This window comes from Electrophorus electricus, unplaced genomic scaffold, assembly GCF_041902795.1.
Source record: "Electrophorus electricus isolate QZ-2024a unplaced genomic scaffold, ASM4190279v1 Scaffold29, whole genome shotgun sequence".
NCBI lineage: Eukaryota > Metazoa > Chordata > Actinopteri > Gymnotiformes > Gymnotidae > Electrophorus > Electrophorus electricus.
Genome location: NW_027658572.1, coordinates 447,503 through 470,746, shown reverse-complemented (window position 1 = coordinate 470,746; position 23,244 = coordinate 447,503). Strand labels below are relative to the sequence as shown.

General features: G+C 40.4%; 1 protein-coding gene across 1 annotated transcript in view; it reads left to right on the top strand.

Annotated features, from left to right (window-relative positions):
* The window catches only part of LOC145655604 (uncharacterized), a 74,561-nt gene extending 51,586 nt beyond the window's left edge, over nt 1-22,975 (top strand). The window contains exons 7-14 of the mRNA XM_081709096.1: nt 16,816-17,167; nt 17,734-18,107; nt 18,661-18,784; nt 19,096-19,200; nt 19,317-19,403; nt 19,703-19,884; nt 20,105-20,184; nt 22,770-22,975. Of these exons, the coding sequence (XP_081565222.1) occupies nt 16,816-17,167; nt 17,734-18,107; nt 18,661-18,784; nt 19,096-19,200; nt 19,317-19,403; nt 19,703-19,884; nt 20,105-20,184; nt 22,770-22,975 (1,510 nt within the window). The remainder of the gene's footprint in view (nt 1-16,815; nt 17,168-17,733; nt 18,108-18,660; nt 18,785-19,095; nt 19,201-19,316; nt 19,404-19,702; nt 19,885-20,104; nt 20,185-22,769) is intronic.
* Nucleotides 22,976-23,244: the final 269 nt, after the last annotated feature.

The window sequence follows — 23,244 nt, the reverse complement described above, 5'->3', positions numbered from 1 at the left end:
GCATGTGAAAATCTCATTAACATGCAGAATGCTATGTATGCACAAATGCTATGTATGCGTGAGTGGCTAAGCCAATGCATGAATTACATGTACAAAGAGTTGCATATTGCAAAGACTTTTGATACGACAAATTCTGTTCTGTCAAGAGTGAGGTGAGGGTTTATTTCTCAGAGATGAAGCTGGTTACATTGCTTATTTGCAGTGTGAGGTTTTACCAATGTGGTTTGGGCGAGGTCAAGTCTAGGGTCACAATACTGCTGCTGAAAGAAGTCTTTAGGCAGGGCATTTGGGGCATACGCCTCTGGGGGCAACTTCCAGAACTCTGAAGGGCATTTTTTAACACAGACCTGCAAACCAACGCACAAACACACAGAGTGAAGGAGATCTTATTTGAGTAGCTAAACACAGTGTTGCTTTTTATATTTCTATCTACACTATTTACACATTGTTCATTGCATGATAGAGCAAAAGGCTCCCAAACCAAGCAGCAAAAGGAGACCCAAGCCCCCAGACTTACAAACTGGCATTCACATACTACATGCTAAACTGTTTTGTAATAAATGAGTCTCATGTGCATATTTCTAAAAGGCTACTGACATACGTGTTTGGTTTCTGTACAATGTCAACAGGACATTTGTGTGGAAATCTCACTTGAGTGGTTGGACACTGGAGACCCTCTAGAATGGCGTCCATTTCTGTCGTTGCTCTGGCACACTTCAGAAGGTCAAAGTAGAGGACGTTTGGTTTGTCACTGAAACACGAGAGGATGCAGGAAACAAATGCAGCTTGACACATGAATATTAGCCAATTAAATAAACAATTTTTATTCAATTTTTTGAGTATGTGTATCAGGATTCAGTGCTGGAGAGTCACACCACTACCCAGCTAAGTGTTCTTTCTTCGAGGGTGAATTGGACTGGGGTAACCAATAAACTCTGCAGTGTTGTGACACTCCTAGACCTGAGTTTGGACCCCTTGGTTTAGAGACAATCATTAAACACAAGTGATTTGATTGGTTCCACTTGTTGCTGTGCAGTGCCAATCATGAAAATCTTAAAGCTAAAGTCTAACCCATCTTGTCTTGTTGATGTTTCATGTTTCCACATGATTTGCACCTGCACAGCTCCATTGTAACCCTAGTCCGACTCACTAAAGTCCATTCGAAAGAATACTGACGGTGTTCCTTACATACTGGGTGTGCTGTTTTGGTATTCCTGTGAAGATATAAATACTTATCCAATATGTGAGGGACTTACACATTGACTCCAGCTCCACAAAACATCCCAGTGGAGTTCTGGGGCAACACGACATGACGAGAGTCTCCAAGCAGCCACGCTGTGTTAGAACCTCCGTTAGAAGGATATCTCACAAGCCATACATGGGTAAAAGACCTTCCGCTTGAGCCCACAATAATAATGATTTTTTTTCCCCCCATGAAAGTGTAGTTGGAAATGTTTCTTACCCAGGGAGCGAATAAGAATATAGGTGACAATGGCAGCCACAAAAATAATACAGCAGATAATGTCTGCACATCTCCTGAACAAAAACAAGAAATATTATTACACATTGCATGATTTAAATTATGTATTAAAGTTATTTAGCTAAGTGAAATAACTTTATAGTCTTAGTCTAGATCTATGGCCTTAGTATAGTTCTTGTATAGCGTTAATAACAGACATTCTGTGATCCATGATGTGTAGAGCTTTAAATGGTTTTTTAAAGTCAGCTGATGTGGAGGAATAAATCGGAGAAGCACTGAGAGATTGCCGGACTCGCCTCTTGTTAACTGGTCGCCTGAAAATGGGCTCATACGGAGGAGGTTCCCCTGAGAAGATAGAATTGAAGAATATATATATTCTATAAATTCTAAGTATATACCATTACATTAGAATGAATTTAAACCTTTGAAAAACATATATTCAGTCACGCGTGTCTGAACCTTTGACCGGTACGCTATATTTTGTCTAACACATTTTATATACAGTTGTCATGGAACGCTCCCCTTCACACTAGCCATGTGGTACGGCCCGCCGCGTGCAGTGGGAGTTCATAGTCTTGTTTGTAACCACGCCTGTGTAATTAACGCGCAACTGCACATGGTTTAGTCTTGTAACGTCTGTGTGTTTAAACCGCTGTGGGAGTGTGCATCTTAGTCGGTCAATGCCCATGTTCGTGTTCACATAGTTCGTTATCTGTATTCGTGTTTTATGTTCACTGTTTATGTTGCATATGAGCGCCGGTGTCTTTATCGTGTGTTAATACACGTCTGTCCGTCCTGCTCCTTGTCCAGCGACACTAGGGCCGTTACAACACTTTTCTTTTTTTTTTATGACACCTTCTGCACACATACGCTTTCGATCTGATACACAGTTACAGATCGTACACTATATAAATGTTTTTAATATAAGGTAGACCTACCAAGTACGTAAGAACATTTATTATTTTAACATGAAATGTACAAGCTAGTTCTGTACATTTTTTTTTCTTTTTTAACCATTGTATTTGACGTATGGGTTCTCATAAAATCTTTGGCATATGGCTATATCTGGAAAAAACAACAACAACAAAACTCACCGCAATAATCTGGCATGCTGACTACAGTACACTCCCTTGCACTTTCGATAAGCGCCATCACACAGAGTCCGCAATGTGTAATGTTTCAGTAAAAAATAATCTTGCATTCGATAATCTATTCTTATGACGCATCATTCCAGGTTATTGACACATTGTGATGTTGGAAGTCACAGCACGTTCTCGTTCTTAGCTCATCAACAAAGGCAGCTTGGTCACGAGCACCTGCTTTCCATGCTATGGGATGCTCGCGCTCAATTTGCCATGTCCTGTATCGAATATTTAGGCCTATACGATTAAACTGTCCGTGGTTACTGTGCTTTTAACGTACAAAAAAAGCTACACAAATAATAAAATAATCTTTACATAATAATGTAACCTTAGGCTTATCGCCAAGATGTAACCTGTGAGGCTAAGTGACAACGTCTCCCGTCCCCTACCTAAACTACGTCTACACTGACTATGAGAATAGTAGTATAGTATAGTAGTTCAAGAGTATAGTAGTGATATGTGATAACAATTTGATTTGTTTATTTTAAAGACTTTCTAAAGTTGCATGTATATAACCAAACAGGCAATTTACATGAGTTTGCCATCCCAATACTTTAAATTTTTACAGTAAATATATTCAACATTATATTATGGGTACAAGGAAAAGTGATATGTAGTGAACCAAATAGATATTTAACAGGCTTTTGCCATCCTATTACTCCAAATTCCTACAGTAAAAATGACTGAAAGTCATTCATGAGTACAAGAGAAACTATTTCAAGAATTTAATGAAGTGATTTGATAACAATTTGATTTGTGCATTTCACTCAGCTTCATGTAGTGATATATAGTGAACTGAATAGACATTTCACAGGATATTGCCATCCTGTTACTCTAAATTCCTACTGTAAAAATGACTGAAAGTCATACCACAGGTACATAAGATAGTGTATATCAAGAATTTAGTGGAGTGATCTGATAACAATTTGATTTGATTTATTTATAGAGCTTCAATTATTACATATATGGAACTGAATAGACATTCGACAGAATTTTGCTACTCCATTATTCCAAATTCCTGCAGTAAAAATGACTGAAAGTCATATCATGGGTACAGGAGGAAGTTTATTTCAAGTACGTAGTGGAGTGATTTTATAACAATTTGAATTGTGTATTTTATAGATCTTCGAGTAGTGATATATGTTGAACTGAACAGATGTTTAAGAGGATTTTGCCATCCTATTACTCAAGCTTCCTACAGTAAAACACTTGAAAGTCATACCATGGGTACATGAGAAAGTGGATTTCATGAATATTGTGGAGGGATCTGATAACAATTTGACTAGTTTGTTTTCTAGAGTTTCAAAAACTGATTATATAGTGGAACGAATACATGTTTATGAGGATTTTGCCATCCTTTTACTCCAAATTAAAGTAAAAACATTGGAACGTAATAGTATGGATACACAAGAAAGTGTATTTCAAGAATATATTGGAAGGATTTGATAACAATATGAATTGTGTATTTTATAGTGCTTCAACTATTGCATATATGGAACAGAATAGGCATGAACAGGATTTTGCCATCCTATTATTCCAAATTCCTACAGTAAAAATGAGTTATACCATGAGTACATGAGAAAGTGTTTTTCATGAATATAGTGGAGTGTTCTGATAACAATTTGGTTTGTTTATTTCATAGAGCTTCAAATATTGCATTGATGGAACCATATAGACATTTAGGAGGAATTTGCCATACTTGCCATACGTCCTTCGCCATATGCATTCTTGCATTTTTCTCTTTGCTGTTTTCTGTTATAGTCATAAATTCTACATATATTTATTGAGAAAATCCTTTAAAGAGGCGCATGTCCATCATCACGTTTTATTTGTTTGGCTTTTTTTTTTGGTTTTACTATTGGAAACAAAATTACTTTTTTTGCATTTGATGTTGATATCATTATGGCAGGCTTTAGTGGAGGTACTGGTGTCTATATTAGATGATTAAATACACAGCACCAGCAGTTCTGAATCTTTGTGTTAAATAATCTATGCTGATTGTCACGATCAGTCCCTTCCATGTTCCGTGTTTTCCATGTCTTGTGTTTTGTTCCGTTCCACGGTTTCATTTTGTCCTCACACTGATTGCGTACACCTGTCCCTCGTTTCTAGTTCATGTATTTAAACCCTGCTGTGTGCCTTGGTCGTGGCTGCCTGTACACGGGCATCTCGTCGTTCCCGGAAGAAGCAGGCTCACGTTTATTTTGATAACGACGAGATCCCAGGTAAGCGTCTACCCGTCTTGGCCAACGCTTGCAGGGGGGAGCGGCCTGCAGCGCAAGACGTGAAACCACGGAAAGAGGGAGTCCAGGAGGGTGGCCAATCTTGACATTATTACACTCAGGAATTAAAAAAAATATATTGTAGCATCCCATGAAATGTGATCTTTCACACATAATGAGAGAGGTTGGCAAAGAACTAAAACTCAATTAAATATATCAACTTCCCCTTAAGCCTCTCATATACTCCACATTTAGGAGCAAGCCTACTCCTACACAATAAGCAGTGCGGTATATGAAAAGAGTAGGCGTATCAAATAAACAGAGCAACATGGTTAAGGTCCAGCCAGATATGTAAATGTTTGCCAGAACATCCAGTGTGTGTCTGCCGTTCGGTCAAAACTGGATCAGTCCAGAGGCCGCCCCGTCAGATCTCTTTTGAACAAAACAGTGGTCGAAATGCTGTTGAGAACAGTTTTACAGTTACAACAACAGAAAAAAGACTCAAATATATGCTGGATGGTTTATTCATTAAGGGAGAAAGCTGTCTCTCTTGTGGAGGATTTGCCACAGAGACCTGGGCATGTGGTATGGTCTCTGCACGGTGCCGTCATTACGCTCCAGACCCTCCACTAGAGGAGACAGAAACATCACAGTGGAAATAAAAACAATATAGTCCTGATGATTGGCATATGTGTAGTAGCTTGAGAGTGAAATGTGTGTGTGAGTGTGTGTGAAGGATTACTCCATATATCCCTTTATGTGCTCGACTGTTTCATTAACGGAAGCGAATCCAGGGAGAGAGAAGTCTGGAGGAACGTCCTGCCAGTCAAAGCTAGGCAGACATCTCCCTAGTTCTGGGTGGAGGGAGAGACAGAAAATAATATGACTAACAATTAAACCTGCTGACTTATCACTGCAGGTATAAGTACTTTCCTGGTGGTTTGGTTATGTTTTGGTACATAGCATAGTCAAACTGTTACAAAACAGAATGGACAAATTAACAGGTAGTTGTGTAATCCTGCTGTCTTTACCTGGTTTACTTGGCGTGTAGAAATATGGACAAAGCTCTTGATTGAGGATGTCTTGGACACTCTGTAGTGGAAATGCATGTGAAAATCTCATTAACATGCAGAATGCTATGTATGCACAAATGCTATGTATGCGTGAGTGGCTAAGCCAATGCATGAATTACATGTACAAAGAGTTGCATATTGCAAAGACTTTTGATACGACAAATTCTGTTCTGTCAAGAGTGAGGTGAGGGTTTATTTCTCAGAGATGAAGCTGGTTACATTGCTTATTTGCAGTGTGAGGTTTTACCAATGTGGTTTGGGCGAGGTCAAGTCTAGGGTCACAATACTGCTGCTGAAAGAAGTCTTTAGGCAGGGCATTTGGGGCATACGCCTCTGGGGGCAACTTCCAGAACTCTGAAGGGCATTTTTTAACACAGACCTGCAAACCAACGCACAAACACACAGAGTGAAGGAGATCTTATTTGAGTAGCTAAACACAGTGTTGCTTTTTATATTTCTATCTACACTATTTACACATTGTTCATTGCATGATAGAGCAAAAGGCTCCCAAACCAAGCAGCAAAAGGAGACCCAAGCCCCCAGACTTACAAACTGGCATTCACATACTACATGCTAAACTGTTTTGTAATAAATGAGTCTCATGTGCATATTTCTAAAAGGCTACTGACATACGTGTTTGGTTTCTGTACAATGTCAACAGGACATTTGTGTGGAAATCTCACTTGAGTGGTTGGACACTGGAGACCCTCTAGAATGGCGTCCATTTCTGTCGTTGCTCTGGCACACTTCAGAAGGTCAAAGTAGAGGACGTTTGGTTTGTCACTGAAACACGAGAGGATGCAGGAAACAAATGCAGCTTGACATGAATATTAGCCAATTAAATAAACAATTTTTATTCAATTTTTTGAGTATGTGTATCAGGATTCAGTGCTGGAGAGTCACACCACTACCCAGCTAAGTGTTCTTTCTTCGAGGGTGAATTGGACTGGGGTAACCAATAAACTCTGCAGTGTTGTGACACTCCTAGACCTGAGTTTGGACCCCTTGGTTTAGAGACAATCATTAAACACAAGTGATTTGATTGGTTCCACTTGTTGCTGTGCAGTGCCAATCATGAAAATCTTAAAGCTAAAGTCTAACCCATCTTGTCTTGTTGATGTTTCATGTTTCCACATGATTTGCACCTGCACAGCTCCATTGTAACCCTAGTCCGACTCACTAAAGTCCATTCGAAAGAATACTGACGGTGTTCCTTACATACTGGGTGTGCTGTTTTGGTATTCCTGTGAAGATATAAATACTTATCCAGTATGTGAGGGACTTACACATTGACTCCAGCTCCACAAAACATCCCAGTGGAGTTCTGGGGCAACACGACATGACGAGAGTCTCCAAGCAGCCACGCTGTGTTAGAACCTCCGTTAGAAGGATATCTCACAAGCCATACATGGGTAAAAGACCTTCCGCTTGAGCCCACAATAATAATGATTTTTTTTCCCCCATGAAAGTGTAGTTGGAAATGTTTCTTACCCAGGGAGCGAATAAGAATATAGGTGACAATGGCAGCCACAAAAATAATACAGCAGATAATGTCTGCACATCTCCTGAACAAAAACAAGAAATATTATTACACATTGCATGATTTAAATTATGTATTAAAGTTATTTAGCTAAGTGAAATAACTTTATAGTCTTAGTCTAGATCTATGGCCTTAGTATAGTTCTTGTATAGCGTTAATAACAGACATTCTGTGATCCATGATGTGTAGAGCTTTAAATGGTTTTTTAAAGTCAGCTGATGTGGAGGAGTAAATCGGAGAAGCACTGAGAGATTGCCGGACTCGCCTCTTGTTAACTGGTCGCCTGAAAATGGGCTCATACGGAGGAGGTTCCCCTGAGAAGATAGAAATGAAGAATATATATATTCTATAAATTCTAAGTATATACCATTACATTAGAATGAATTTAAACCTATGAAAAACATATATTCAGTCACGCGTGTCTGAACCTTTGACCGGTACGCTATATTTTGTCTAACACATTTTATATACAGTTGTCATGGAACGCTCCCCTTCACACTAGCCATGTGGTACGGCCCGCCGCGTGCAGTGGGAGTTCATAGTCTTGTTTGTAACCACGCCTGTGTAATTAACGCGCAACTGCACATGGTTTAGTCTTGTAACGTCTGTGTGTTTAAACCGCTGTGGGAGTGTGCATCTTAGTCGGTCAATGCCCATGTTCGTGTTCACATAGTTCGTTATCTGTATTCGTGTTTTATGTTCACTGTTTATGTTGCATATGAGCGCCGGTGTCTTTATCGTGTGTTAATACACGTCTGTCCGTCCTGCTCCTTGTCCAGCGACACTAGGGCCGTTACAACACTTTTCTTTTTTTTTTTATGACACCTTCTGCACACATACGCTTTCGATCTGATACACAGTTACAGATCGTACACTATATAAATGTTTTTAATATAAGGTAGACCTACCAAGTACGTAAGAACATTTATTATTTTAACATGAAATGTACAAGCTAGTTTTGTACATTTTTTTTCTTTTTTAACCATTGTATTTGACGTATGGGTTCTCATAAAATCTTTGGCATATGGCTATATCTGGAAAAAACAACAACAACAAAACTCACCGCAATAATCTGGCATGCTGACTACAGTACACTCCCTTGCACTTTCGATAAGCGCCATCACACAGAGTCCGCAATGTGTAATGTTTCAGTAAAAAATAATCTTGCATTCGATAATCTATTCTTATGACGCATCATTCCAGGTTATTGACACATTGTGATGTTGGAAGTCACAGCACGTTCTCGTTCTTAGCTCATCAACAAAGGCAGCTTGGTCACGAGCACCTGCTTTCCATGCTATGGGATGCTCGCGCTCAATTTTCCATGTCCTGTATCGAATATTTAGGCCTATACGATTAAACTGTCCGTGGTTACTGTGCTTTTAACGTACAAAAAAAGCTACACAAATAATAAAATAATCTTTACATAATAATGTAACCTTAGGCTTATCGCCAAGATGTAACCTGTGAGGCTAAGTGACAACGTCTCCCGTCCCCTACCTAAACTACGTCTACACTGACTATGAGAATAGTAGTATAGTATAGTAGTTCAAGAGTATAGTAGTGATATGTGATAACAATTTGATTTGTTTATTTTAAAGACTTTCTAAAGTTGCATGTATATAACCAAATAGGCAATTTACATGAGTTTGCCATCCCAATACTTTAAATTTTTACAGTAAATATATTCAACATTATATTATGGGTACAAGGAAAAGTGATATGTAGTGAACCAAATAGATATTTAACAGGCTTTTGCCATCCTATTACTCCAAATTCCTACAGTAAAAATGACTGAAAGTCATTCATGAGTACAAGAGAAACTGTATTTCAAGAATTTAATGAAGTGATTTGATAACAATTTGATTTGTGCATTTCACTCAGCTTCATGTAGTGATATATAGTGAACTGAATAGACATTTCACAGGATATTGCCATCCTATTACTCTAAATTCCTACTGTAAAAATGACTGAAAGTCATACCACAGGTACATAAGATAGTGTATATCAAGAATTTAGTGGAGTGATCTGATAACAATTTGATTTGATTTATTTATAGAGCTTCAATTATTACATATATGGAACTGAATAGACATTCGACAGAATTTTGCTACTCCATTATTCCAAATTCCTGCAGTAAAAATGACTGAAAGTCATATCATGGGTACAGGAGGAAGTTTATTTCAAGTACGTAGTGGAGTGATTTTATAACAATTTGAATTGTGTATTTTATAGATCTTCGAGTAGTGATATATGTTGAACTGAACAGATGTTTAAGAGGATTTTGCCATCCTATTACTCAAGCTTCCTACAGTAAAACACTTGAAAGTCATACCATGGGTACATGAGAAAGTGGATTTCATGAATATTGTGGAGGGATCTGATAACAATTTGACTAGTTTGTTTTCTAGAGTTTCAAAAACTGATTATATAGTGCAATGAATACATGTTTATGAGGATTTTGCCATCCTTTTACTCCAAATTAAAGTAAAAACATTGGAACGTAATAGTATGGATACACAAGAAAGTGTATTTCAAGAATATATTGGAAGGATTTGATAACAATATGAATTGTGTATTTTATAGTGCTTCAACTATTGCATATATGGAACAGAATAGGCATGAACAGGATTTTGCCATCCTATTATTCCAAATTCCTACAGTAAAAATGAGTTATACCATGAGTACATGAGAAAGTGTTTTTCATGAATATAGTGGAGTGTTCTGATAACAATTTGGTTTGTTTATTTCATAGAGCTTCAAATATTGCATTGATGGAACCATATAGACATTTAGGAGGAATTTGCCATACTTGCCATACGTCCTTCGCCATATGCATTCTTGCATTTTTCTCTTTGCTGTTTTCTGTTATAGTCATAAATTCTACATATATTTATTGAGAAAATCCTTTAAAGAGGCGCATGTCCATCATCACGTTTTATTTGTTTGGCTTTTTTTTTTGGTTTTACTATTGGAAACAAAATTACTTTTTTTGCATTTGATGTTGATATCATTATGGCAGGCTTTAGTGGAGGTACTGGTGTCTATATTAGATGATTAAATACACAGCACCAGCAGTTCTGAATCTTTGTGTTAAATAATCTATGCTGATTGTCACGATCAGTCCCTTCCATGTTCCGTGTTTTCCATGTCTTGTGTTTTGTTCCGTTCCACGGTTTCATTTTGTCCTCACACTGATTGCGTACACCTGTCCCTCGTTTCTAGTTCATGTATTTAAACCCTGCTGTGTGCCTTGGTCGTGGCTGCCTGTACACGGGCATCTCGTCGTTCCCGGAAGAAGCAGGCTCACGTTTATTTTGATAACGACGAGATCCCAGGTAAGCGTCTACCCGTCTTGACCAACGCTGCAGGGGGGAGCGGCCTGCAGCGCAAGACGTGAAACCACGGAAAGAGGGAGTCCAGGAGGGTGGCCAATCTTGACATTATTACACTCAGGAATTAAAAAATATATATTGTAGCATCCCATGAAATGTGATCTTTCACACATAATGAGAGAGGTTGGCAAAGAACTAAAACTCAATTAAATATATCAACTTCCCCTTAAGCCTCTCATATACTCCACATTTAGGAGCAAGCCTACTCCTACACAATAAGCAGTGCGGTATATGAAAAGAGTAGGCGTATCAAATAAACAGAGCAACATGGTTAAGGTCCAGCCAGATATGTAAATGTTTGCCAGAACATCCAGTGTGTGTCTGCCGTTCGGTCAAAACTGGATCAGTCCAGAGGCCGCCCCGTCAGATCTCTTTTGAACAAAACAGTGGTCGAAATGCTGTTGAGAACAGTTTTACAGTTACAACAACAGAAAAAAGACTCAAATATATGCTGGATGGTTTATTCATTAAGGGAGAAAGCTGTCTCTCTTGTGGAGGATTTGCCACAGAGACCTGGGCATGTGGTATGGTCTCTGCACGGTGCCGTCATTACGCTCCAGACCCTCCACTAGAGGAGACAGAAACATCACAGTGGAAATAAAAACAATATAGTCCTGATGATTGGCATATGTGTAGTAGCTTGAGAGTGAAATGTGTGTGTGAGTGTGTGTGAAGGATTACTCCATATATCCCTTTATGTGCTCGACTGTTTCATTAACGGAAGCGAATCCAGGGAGAGAGAAGTCTGGAGGAACGTCCTGCCAGTCAAAGCTAGGCAGACATCTCCCTAGTTCTGGGTGGAGGGAGAGACAGAAAATAATATGACTAACAATTAAACCTGCTGACTTATCACTGCAGGTATAAGTACTTTCCTGGTGGTTTGGTTATGTTTTGGTACATAGCATAGTCAAACTGTTACAAAACAGAATGGACAAATTAACAGGTAGTTGTGTAATCCTGCTGTCTTTACCTGGTTTACTTGGCGTGTAGAAATATGGACAAAGCTCTTGATTGAGGATGTCTTGGACACTCTGTAGTGGAAATGCATGTGAAAATCTCATTAACATGCAGAATGCTATGTATGCACAAATGCTATGTATGCGTGAGTGGCTAAGCCAATGCATGAATTACATGTACAAAGAGTTGCATATTGCAAAGACTTTTGATACGACAAATTCTGTTCTGTCAAGAGTGAGGTGAGGGTTTATTTCTCAGAGATGAAGCTGGTTACATTGCTTATTTGCAGTGTGAGGTTTTACCAATGTGGTTTGGGCGAGGTCAAGTCTAGGGTCACAATACTGCTGCTGAAAGAAGTCTTTAGGCAGGGCATTTGGGGCATACGCCTCTGGGGGCAACTTCCAGAACTCTGAAGGGCATTTTTTAACACAGACCTGCAAACCAACGCACAAACACACAGAGTGAAGGAGATCTTATTTGAGTAGCTAAACACAGTGTTGCTTTTTATATTTCTATCTACACTATTTACACATTGTTCATTGCATGATAGAGCAAAAGGCTCCCAAACCAAGCAGCAAAAGGAGACCCAAGCCCCCAGACTTACAAACTGGCATTCACATACTACATGCTAAACTGTTTTGTAATAAATGAGTCTCATGTGCATATTTCTAAAAGGCTACTGACATACGTGTTTGGTTTCTGTACAATGTCAACAGGACATTTGTGTGGAAATCTCACTTGAGTGGTTGGACACTGGAGACCCTCTAGAATGGCGTCCATTTCTGTCGTTGCTCTGGCACACTTCAGAAGGTCAAAGTAGAGGACGTTTGGTTTGTCACTGAAACACGAGAGGATGCAGGAAACAAATGCAGCTTGACATGAATATTAGCCAATTAAATAAACAATTTTTATTCAATTTTTTGAGTATGTGTATCAGGATTCAGTGCTGGAGAGTCACACCACTACCCAGCTAAGTGTTCTTTCTTCGAGGGTGAATTGGACTGGGGTAACCAATAAACTCTGCAGTGTTGTGACACTCCTAGACCTGAGTTTGGACCCCTTGGTTTAGAGACAATCATTAAACACAAGTGATTTGATTGGTTCCACTTGTTGCTGTGCAGTGCCAATCATGAAAATCTTAAAGCTAAAGTCTAACCCATCTTGTCTTGTTGATGTTTCATGTTTCCACATGATTTGCACCTGCACAGCTCCATTGTAACCCTAGTCCGACTCACTAAAGTCCATTCGAAAGAATACTGACGGTGTTCCTTACATACTGGGTGTGCTGTTTTGGTATTCCTGTGAAGATATAAATACTTATCCAATATGTTGGGGACTTACACATTGACTCCAGCTCCACAAAACATCCCAGTGGAGTTCTGGGGCAACACGACATGACGAGAGTCTCCAAGCAGCCACGCTGTGTTAGAACCTCCGTTAGAAGGATATCTCACAAGCCATACATGGGTAAAAGACCTTCCGCTTGAGCCCACAATAATAATGATTTTTTTTTCCCCCATGAAAGTGTAGTTGGAAATGTTTCTTACCCAGGGAGCGAATAAGAATATAGGTGACAATGGCAGCCACAAAAATAATACAGCAGATAATGTCTGCACATCTCCTGAACAAAAACAAGAAATATTATTACACATTGCATGATTTAAATTATGTATTAAAGTTATTTAGCTAAGTGAAATAACTTTATAGTCTTAGTCTAGATCTATGGCCTTAGTATAGTTCTTGTATAGCGTTAATAACAGACATTCTGTGATCCATGATGTGTAGAGCTTTAAATGGTTTTTTAAAGTCAGCTGATGTGGAGGAGTAAATCGGAGAAGCACTGAGAGATTGCCGGACTCGCCTCTTGTTAACTGGTCGCCTGAAAATGGGCTCATACGGAGGAGGTTCCCCTGAGAAGATAGAATTGAAGAATATATATATTCTATAAATTCTAAGTATATACCATTACATTAGAATGAATTTAAACCTTTGAAAAACATATATTCAGTCACGCGTGTCTGAACCTTTGACCGGTACGCTATATTTTGTCTAACACATTTTATATACAGTTGTCATGGAACGCTCCCCTTCACACTAGCCATGTGGTACGGCCCGCCGCGTGCAGTGGGAGTTCATAGTCTTGTTTGTAACCACGCCTGTGTAATTAACGCGCAACTGCACATGGTTTAGTCTTGTAACGTCTGTGTGTTTAAACCGCTGTGGGAGTGTGCATCTTAGTCGGTCAATGCCCATGTTCGTGTTCACATAGTTCGTTATCTGTATTCGTGTTTTATGTTCACTGTTTATGTTGCATATGAGCGCCGGTGTCTTTATCGTGTGTTAATACACGTCTGTCCGTCCTGCTCTTTGTCCAGCGACACTAGGGCCGTTACAACACTTTTCTTTTTTTTTTATGACACCTTCTGCACACATACGCTTTCGATCTGATACACAGTTACAGAGTAGAGCTTTAAATAGTTTTTTAAAGTCGGCTGATGTGGAGGAGTAAATCGGAGGTATGGTCTCTGCACGGTGCCGTCGTTACGCTCCAGATCCTCCACTAGAGGAGACAGAAACATCATAGTGGAAATAAAACCAATATAGTCCTCATGATTGGCATATGTGTAGTAGCTTGAGAGTGAAATGTGAGCTAATAATGTTTTTTATAATTCTATTCTCCCTGAAGTAAAGGGACGAGACCATACAAGCTTTCGACTGTGTGTGCCCAATGTCATTATGAACTGCTGGAATGAAGAGAGAGAGAGTGTGTGTGTGTGTGTGTGTGTATGTGTGTGTGTGTGTGTGTGTGTGTGTGTGTGTGTGTGTGTGTGTGTGTGTGTGTGTGTGTGTGTGTGTGTGTGTGTGTGTGTGCAGCAGCTTACAGAAGCATAGGAAAAGGGTGTCCACACACATGCTGTACACACTAAAGAAGCCCTGCGCGATGAAATAAGCTCCCACAATCACCGTCTAAAAAAACAGCCGTAGTAGATATACATGCTGGGCCTTCAGTATTATGAGAGGAACTGCTGTCCAGAATAAATGTGTAAATCATGGTTATTTACAAACAAAGTGACTTTACAATCACTGTCAATAAGCATTTTGGAATCTAAAAAAGAAAGAACCATTTCTTCAGTGTACTGAATATGCTGATGTTTTGTTCTCACACAGACGCAAGTGTCAGCACTTGAGCTTTTCTGAGGTTACAATACGTACAATAACGGGCAACCAGTAATAATGCAGCAGCTGAAGCTGGAAATTGTCATATGGCAGCCTGATTCTCCCAGAGAAGAAGAAGAAAGCCAGCAGACCTTACAGGGAATGTAGAAAAACCCTCAGAGTTACCTATTAAAGTGTGTTGCCATGTGCCATCATGGTCAGAATGTGATGAAGTGTAGTATGGGTAATATACACATGACTTCACTCTATATTTCTCACCTACAAATCCGACCACTAGCACCTTGCAGGAAAACAGCAGCGTGTCTGTAACACAGTCCAACACCACCACCCTGTGGACAGAGGGACATGGTCAAGGACAACGTGCTAAATATGAGCTAGAACAACCAGACACAAAAATGACTGATCAAAATAGCTAATGTCAACAAATATGTATACAAATTAAAGTCATATTCATATGAATATGTAATGATAAATTCCAACATTTAATATTTTTGCCTTAAAAAATGGAAATGGAAGTAATTTGTTCCACAACAGTAACATTACATCATTTATATACACACAAACCCAGATTGTGTTTTAGACTAAAATGTAATTCATGATAAGTAGAATCTTTACATTGCAACTCTCTTCTTTACCTTTTAAACACATTGAAACAGCATTGTAATCGCCCAACAACACTGTTTCAGGGTAAGAGATTTTGTTTTAGACTAAAATGTAATGCATTATAAATGGTATCTTTACATTGCTACTCTGTTCTTTACCTTTTAAACACATTGAAACAGCATTGTAATCGCCCTAAACACTGTTTCAAGGCAAGAGTTTGTGTTTTAGACTAAAATGTAATGCATTATAAATGGAATCTTTACATTGCTACTCTGTTCTTTACCTTTTAAACATATTGAAACAGCATTGTAATCGCCCTAAACACTGTTTCAGGGCAAGAGATTGTGTTAAAGACTAAAATGTAATGCATTATAAATGGTATCTTTACATTGCTACTCTGTTCTTTACCTTTTAAATACATTGAAACATTTTTCATCAGTTTACACTAATGGTCTTTGTAATGATGAGCATTAATGATTAGAGGGGGTATCTCCCTCAATTATAGAGTGGATGAACTCTTGTTATGCAATTGATTAATTGACAGAGGTGCTGCAAGTTCAGGAGCCTCTCAGTTGGAAAGGTGTAGGAAATACTGCAGTCAGCAAGGTATCAGCAAGCACTTAGAGTGCCAGAGAGTCTAAGAATAGAAGCTGTTTTTTTCTTGGCCTTCTGTTTTTCAGTGTGGCAGCATCGCTGAAAGGTCAAGATGTTGTTTTAGCACACAGAACCACCTTTGAGTAACGCAAGACAAAGAACTTGTCTTTTCTGAGAAGCGTGTAAAGAGAAAGCAATCACTTGCTAAAGCCTGCCCAAAAAACAATGGCATCGATCAGGGCTCTGCTCTGCTTCAGACAGAAATATTCAAAATTAAAACTAAAACAGCAGTAGATGTTTTAAAAAAAATCAAAGCTCTGTGATTTAGCTAATTTAGCTAATTGATGGTTATTATGGCACATCACATTCAGCCTCAAAGAACAAACAATCTCTCTCGTTCATTTGGTTAGTAGTCCTGTTTTCATCTTTCCATAATGGTATATTCTCTTGCCCTTCAGATTCCTTCAGTGGGATCTCCCACTCCAAGAAGGTTAAATTTGAGAATCCTGCGCGGGGCGGGAGCCCTGGCCCTCGGATCCGGGGTTCAATTCAATCGATGGCTTACCTGCCATGGTCTTTTCCCCCTCTGGAGCCTCGGACGAGGCTTCGTCGTCGTCTTCCTCCTCTTCCAGCTGGCAGGGCGGAGACGAGGCATTGACCTCGCGGCGTGCTGACGGCTATCAGAAGCGGGGCAGCCTCAAGAGGAAGAGAGAGGAGGCACACAGCAGCAACAGTGTACAGATCCTGGAGGAGCTCTCCTCCCCTGGGTTGTCCAAGCGTGTGGCCAGGGGCAGCGATTGCGAGTACCAACTGGTGCAGAACGAGATCCTCCGCTCCGTCTCCAACAGCTACGAGGTTTTGGAGTCCCTGGGCCGTGGAACCTTTGGCCAGGTCGCCAAGTGCTGGAAGCGGGGCACCAGTGAAGTAGTCGCAATCAAGATCCTGAAAAGTCATCCGTCCTATGCTCGACAGGGCCAGAACGAGGTGGGAAAGTTGTGCCTGCTTTAAATGAGCTATTGATATGGCCTAGAATCAGCTGTAGCCCTGATTCTGTTATTGTTTGTTTCAGTTTTTACAACATATGTTCTGTTGGTGTCAGATGTGCTAACGCACACTGTGGAATTTGTATACAGCCAGGGTAGCACAGAAATACTTGTTTGGCACACTAGTTCTAATTTTCACTAGTTCAGTAGGAACTAGTTCGGATAACACACGGACAGCTTGAAGCTTACTCTAAAAAGAAGATTTAGCTTCAGTTGTGTAAGCCATGCCTGTTTGGATGTGCATTAAAAATGTTATTGTTATGAAAGAGCATTAATCTGCATTGTTTGAGTACCAAAAGCAAGTTCATGGGTTCATTTCCAAGGGACCACTTCCATAATTGCATCTCCCAAATCCTGTAGAAGTGAATGGTTGAAGGGAAGTACACAAAGTGCTTGATGCTATTGAAAATAAGTAGGCTATTTGTCAGCAGTATCAAACTTTGAAGCTGTGACCACGTAGCTTCGGCTTAACGCGTATTCCGTCTTCCCTCCTTTGCTCCTCCTCAGGTGAGCATCCTGAGCCGGCTGAGCAGGGAGAACGCCGACGAGTTCAACTTCGTGCGCGCGTACGAGTGCTTCCAGCACAAGAAGCACATATGCCTGGTGTTCGAGATGCTGGGGCAGAGCCTCTACGACTTCCTCAAGCGCAGCAAGTTCAGCCCACTGCTGCTGAAATGCATCCGGCCCGTGCTGCAGCAGGTCGCCAAAGCGCTCATGAAACTGAAGAGCCTGGGCTTGATCCACACCGACCTCAAGCCCGACAACATCATGCTGGTGGACCCCGTCAGGCAGCCGTACCGCGTCAAGGTCATCGACTTCGGCTCAGCTAGCCACGTCTCCGAGGCCGTGTGCTCCAGCTACCTGCAGACCAGATACTACCGGTGAGGGACACGTGCTGAGGCGTGTTAGAAATAAGTGTGCACTTGTTGCACTCGAGTGTGCTTTAGAGTAGAGCTGCATGTTGTGGACAGTTGTAATAACCCTGCTACACATTAAAAGCCTATGATGAGCATTACAGTTAACTGGAGCACGATTGATTTATAAGTGGTTTATTTTTATTGGGTCATGTGAGTGCTGTTATTTAGCAAAAACACCTAATGAACCGTCTTCGGTGTCTGAGATTAGTTAGGATGCGCTGAACTGCAGGCTTTGGTAATATCAGTATTTAGCGAGTCTGTACAAAACCGCTATTACATTGTAGCTACACTGTTAATTAACAGTGTAATATACTGAGTAACGGGTGTTTAACTGCATTGGTACTCTGTATTTACTTAATGCAAAACAGAACATTATTGTAGTGTTGGTGCATTGTAGTGTTGGTTCCATGTTACACTAGAATAGTGGGTGTGTAATGTCTAGGAACACAAACACCCCCCCACGGAATTATCAGCCGAGGCTGATTTCATGATGGCGATCTCTGTGTTTTTGGTCCAGATCGCCTGAGATCATCCTGGGTCTCCCATTCTGTGAGGCCATCGATATGTGGTCCCTGGGCTGTGTCATTGCTGAGCTGTTCCTGGGCTGGCCCCTGTATCCCGGAGCCTCCGAATATGATCAGGTAAGCACATGGTCCTTTGAGCTGTGCCTTAACGCCCGTACAGCATCAGTGGTGCAGACCTGTAGTGGTTTTGTGGCTGTAGTGATATGTGTGTGTGTGTGTGTGTGTGTGTGTGTGTGTGTGTGTGTGTGTGTGTGTGTGTGTGTTTGTGTGTGTATAGTTTGACCTTTTAGCTGCTTTGTCGGCCCGCTCATTTTTAGGATTAATATAAATGAGTTTCTATGGCCTGTTTTTTTAGACATGCACTTTGAAAATGAAAGGATTAACTCAAAATAAAGTCATAATCCTTTTGCCGTATGGTGTCTCTGCAGATCCGTTACATCTCCGAGACGCAGGGCCTACCAGCAGAGTGCATGTTGAGCGCAGCGACCAAGACGCACTACTATTTCTACTGCTACCCCCTGTGGAGACTCAAGGTTTGCCTGTCTTCAAATGCCAAATGCCATGTGTTTTTTATAAGGGACGTAACTTAATGACTTCATGTAACTTAATGGTGGAGCTGAATGGTTTGTTTTTTCTTTCCTTTCTCCAGACACCTTCGGAGCATGAGGCGGAGCGTGGCATCAAGTCCAAAGAGACTCGGAAGTACATTTTAAACTGCCTTGACGACATGATGCAGGTTATTTGGGCTTTTGTGCGCGTAACTATACGCATTTCTTTTAGTGTTGCGATGTGAAATTGAAGAACGTGACAAAGGGCTCCCGCAGCTCACATTATAGAGCAGGTAGAACAAGGTGGTAGCTGAAAGGTCGAGCGTTTCTGCTGTCATAATGAGTAGCGCATGTAAGTCGCTCTGGAGAACGGCATCTGCGAAGGGCAGAGCAGTGCGTAGAAATTTGCTGCAGAACTTCGTTCGTATTGGGTGCATTGCCGCCCTCTGCTGGTGAATAATATGACACCCATGGGTCTCTCTCGCAGGTCAATATGACCAGTCTGAAAGGCACCGACGTCTTGGCGGAGAAGGCCGACCGGCGGGAGTTCATCGACCTACTAAAGAAGATGCTCAGGCTAGACGCTCACAAAAGGATCACGCCAGTGAAGACCGTGAACCACCTGTTTCTGACCATGACCCACCTCCTCCACTTCCCTCAGAGTGCACAGTGAGTTGCTCCAGGCCTTCCAATCTACATGTCAGTGTTTCAAAAACATTTTAAGGAACACCGTGTTAATTTAGAAATCCAAATAGCATCAGAGTTTCTCTGCTAGTACTGTAACCCCCCCCCCCCCCACCTGTGTGTGTGTGTGTGTGTGTGTGTGTGTGTGTGTGTGTGTGTGTGTGTGTGTGTGTGTGTGTGTGTGTGTGTGTGTCTCTCGCTGCAGTGTGAAATCTTGCTTGCAGAACATGGAGATCTGCAAGCGGCAGTGCACAGGCTTCGACAGCAGCAAGACCCTGTTTGATGGTAAATCTGATGCCCACTTTGGTGCTTCTTTTAAATGTTACATTAGGGTTGGCTTTTTGTTTGTTTGTTATTCTTCAAGTAGATTTAAAACATCACCAAACTGGCCTCCGATTCCACCTATAAAAGAAGACAAAAATGGTTTCAAATGCAAGTGTTCTACCAAATCATGTTACTGCTCAAATGTGATCCACAAATGGTGAATCAGGTTGTTGCCTAGTATTCGAGTAGCCGATAAAGAGGCCCCTCTACCGTAGTTCAAAACGAAATTCCGTTGAATCCAAACTTCATTGTGTAATTGTTGATCATTGTAGCTGAGGTTTTTGTGTCTCTCGTTCTATAAGACCAACACTATGCTTTCTTCTATGGTTCTTGTATGTGTATTTGTGGAAAATTCAATTCTACTTGTGTTTTTGCAGTACACAGTACTTAAGCAGACCGAGAACTCTTCTTGGTTTTTCAAGGGTTGCGACTTGTGCAATATTCAGCACATTTAAATAAATGTTTCTTTCTTTTCCTAGACGTTTTCCAAACACTTGATTCTTTATGACATTATGAAAATTTCTTTCTTTCCTCGAGTACAAACTCGAGTCCATCATTCATTGGCTGATATGTTACTATCATACATGTATACATGCAGACTCAAGCAAGGAGTTTGTAATGGTGGTACAACTGTGTTCAGGTCATTTGATACTTTTTATTGATAAAGATGTTCTTTTCCAGACTCAGTAGGGTTTTGTTGTTTTGTTTTGTTTTGTTTTTTGTACCTCTATGAACATTATTGAATAATATGCCTTATAAGGGAATCTCTAATTAAGAGAATCATGTGTTTACATTTGGAATAAATTACATTCTGATAATACCCTAGCACCTGAGTCATACACGTTTTCTTTAATGAAAGGGGTTCAAACCTCTCCTGTACACCAAAGCATCCCAAGCCAAGTCTTGGAGGATTTGTCTGTCAGTCATTAAAATATCAGTTCACAGAAAGATGGATGAAACATGTTTTACTTTGATGAACTTTTTACCTTGGAGTACTTTGTTTAGTGTGAGAAGCTGTAAATGTGTCCAGTCCTTAAAGCATTATTCTGATTTTTCTTGTCCCCTCCATCATTTTCATGCTCTCCTTGTAAGGGCTGTGAAGATGCTCAGCAGAAAATGAGCTGCTCAGCTGCAGAAGAGCACTTCAACCTACATTTCAAGCCAATTCAAATTTGAACTCCTACACTGTCTTCTCACATCCATTTCTTTTTGAATGTCAGTTAGGACATCAAGATGAATTAAGCACACTAAGCCCAATACTAAGAGACTGGTAGAGTGGATGAGCCACAGAGCAGGACACAGCACTATTTTTGCTTCAGCCAGTGCTAACTTGATGCAGTCTTGCTGCTTGGGGATTTTGCAGGCTTTGACTTCTTGGGTGTGTGATGAGGATTTTGCTTAAATTAAACTCCTCATAAACACGTATGACCAACCTGTGCCTATGCTCTACCAGGACCTCATCGCGTACTTCTCTTTCAGTAACTCGGAGCCTGTGTTTTTTTGTTTTGCTATTTCTGACATGATTGGGCAACATTTTCCTTTTAATGTATATGTGGAATCCACAAAAAATATACCCACTTAAGTGTGCTTCAGCATAAATAAGCAGACACTGCAGTTTGGATTATTTCTAGGGAAACAGGAAAATATAGTATCTTTAATTCGCTGCATAACAGTTTACATTAATTATTAATCATTCGTATGTGTTGACAGTTGCAATAAACAGATTAAGAAAACATGCCGTGAAAATGCTGCCGTGTCCGTATTATAACAGAAATAATGCAGCTTCACTGAGCAGATCATCCATAAAACTTGCTCTATATGGATTTTATGAATAGTATGTTAATTTTGTTTAAAAAGACGATGAGGCCTAATGGGAAAGGCTAAAGTGTCAAGTCGGACTTGAATTCAACGACTCAGGTAACATTGGGCTCTCTAGCTAGGTTAGCTAGCAGACAAGCTGTCTATTTGAGATGGTTAACTTAGCTAGTTCACACATTACTTATGCACATCTCTTGCGGCAACAGATTCTAATTTTCATGGCGATGGAGCACGTTAGTTAACTAGCAGATTAACTGCCAACTATTTACTGTAGCTGCGATTAACGTTATTATCTAGCATTGGCTCGCTAACCGTCGGATTGCTCTAAAAGAGCTGTGACAGCTGCATGTCAGTCCTCGGTCGCTGAACTGTCTTCATGTCTAAGCACGGATACCAGTCGATAATGGGATCATTTGGGGGAGAATGAAGTGTGAACTAGCTAGGATAATTAGCTACTATGGCTAGGTACCTGTCTGCCAACGATGTGGCAAATTTAAAATACTGCAGTTCTTTCGTATAAAGGGAAGCTTAAAATTGTGACATGTGACCTTTTATCTTGGCTGCTGGCTAGCTATTGTAATTAAGTTGAATTTCAGCTTGGACACCTTTATAGTAATTGATGGTTATTATGACACATCACATTCAGCCTCAAAGAACAATCTCTCTCATTCGTTTGGTTAGTGGTCAGTTTTCATCTTTCGCTAAAGTTATATTCTCTTCCCCTTCAGTTTCTTCCAGTGGGATCTCCCTCTCCAAGAAGGTCAAATTTGAGAATCACGCGTCCGGCGGGAGCCCTGGCCCTCGGGTTCGGGCGGGGTCGCCCTGGCCCTCGGATTCAGGGTTCAACTTGTTCTATGGTTCACCTGGCCTGGTCTTTTCCACCTCTGTAGGCTGTGACTTGGGTAATATTCAACACATTTTTAAAAATGTTTGACAGTTGCAATCAACAGATTAAGAACACATTTTGCAGGTTAATTACTATAGTGGTTGTGTTTTTTAAAATCTACTTCTATTTTAGCTTTAATTTTGAATAAAGCCCATAACTAGATCTGCATGGCTTGCGGCTATTGTAATCAAGCTGAAATTGAGCAGAGCTAAATTATTTAAATAAAGCGCTTTCAGGGTGATGTGGAGGCAAAACAACATGGAAGATTGTGATTTACATCCGCTTGATTTTCTTGAGCCTTCTTTCTGCAAGATTAA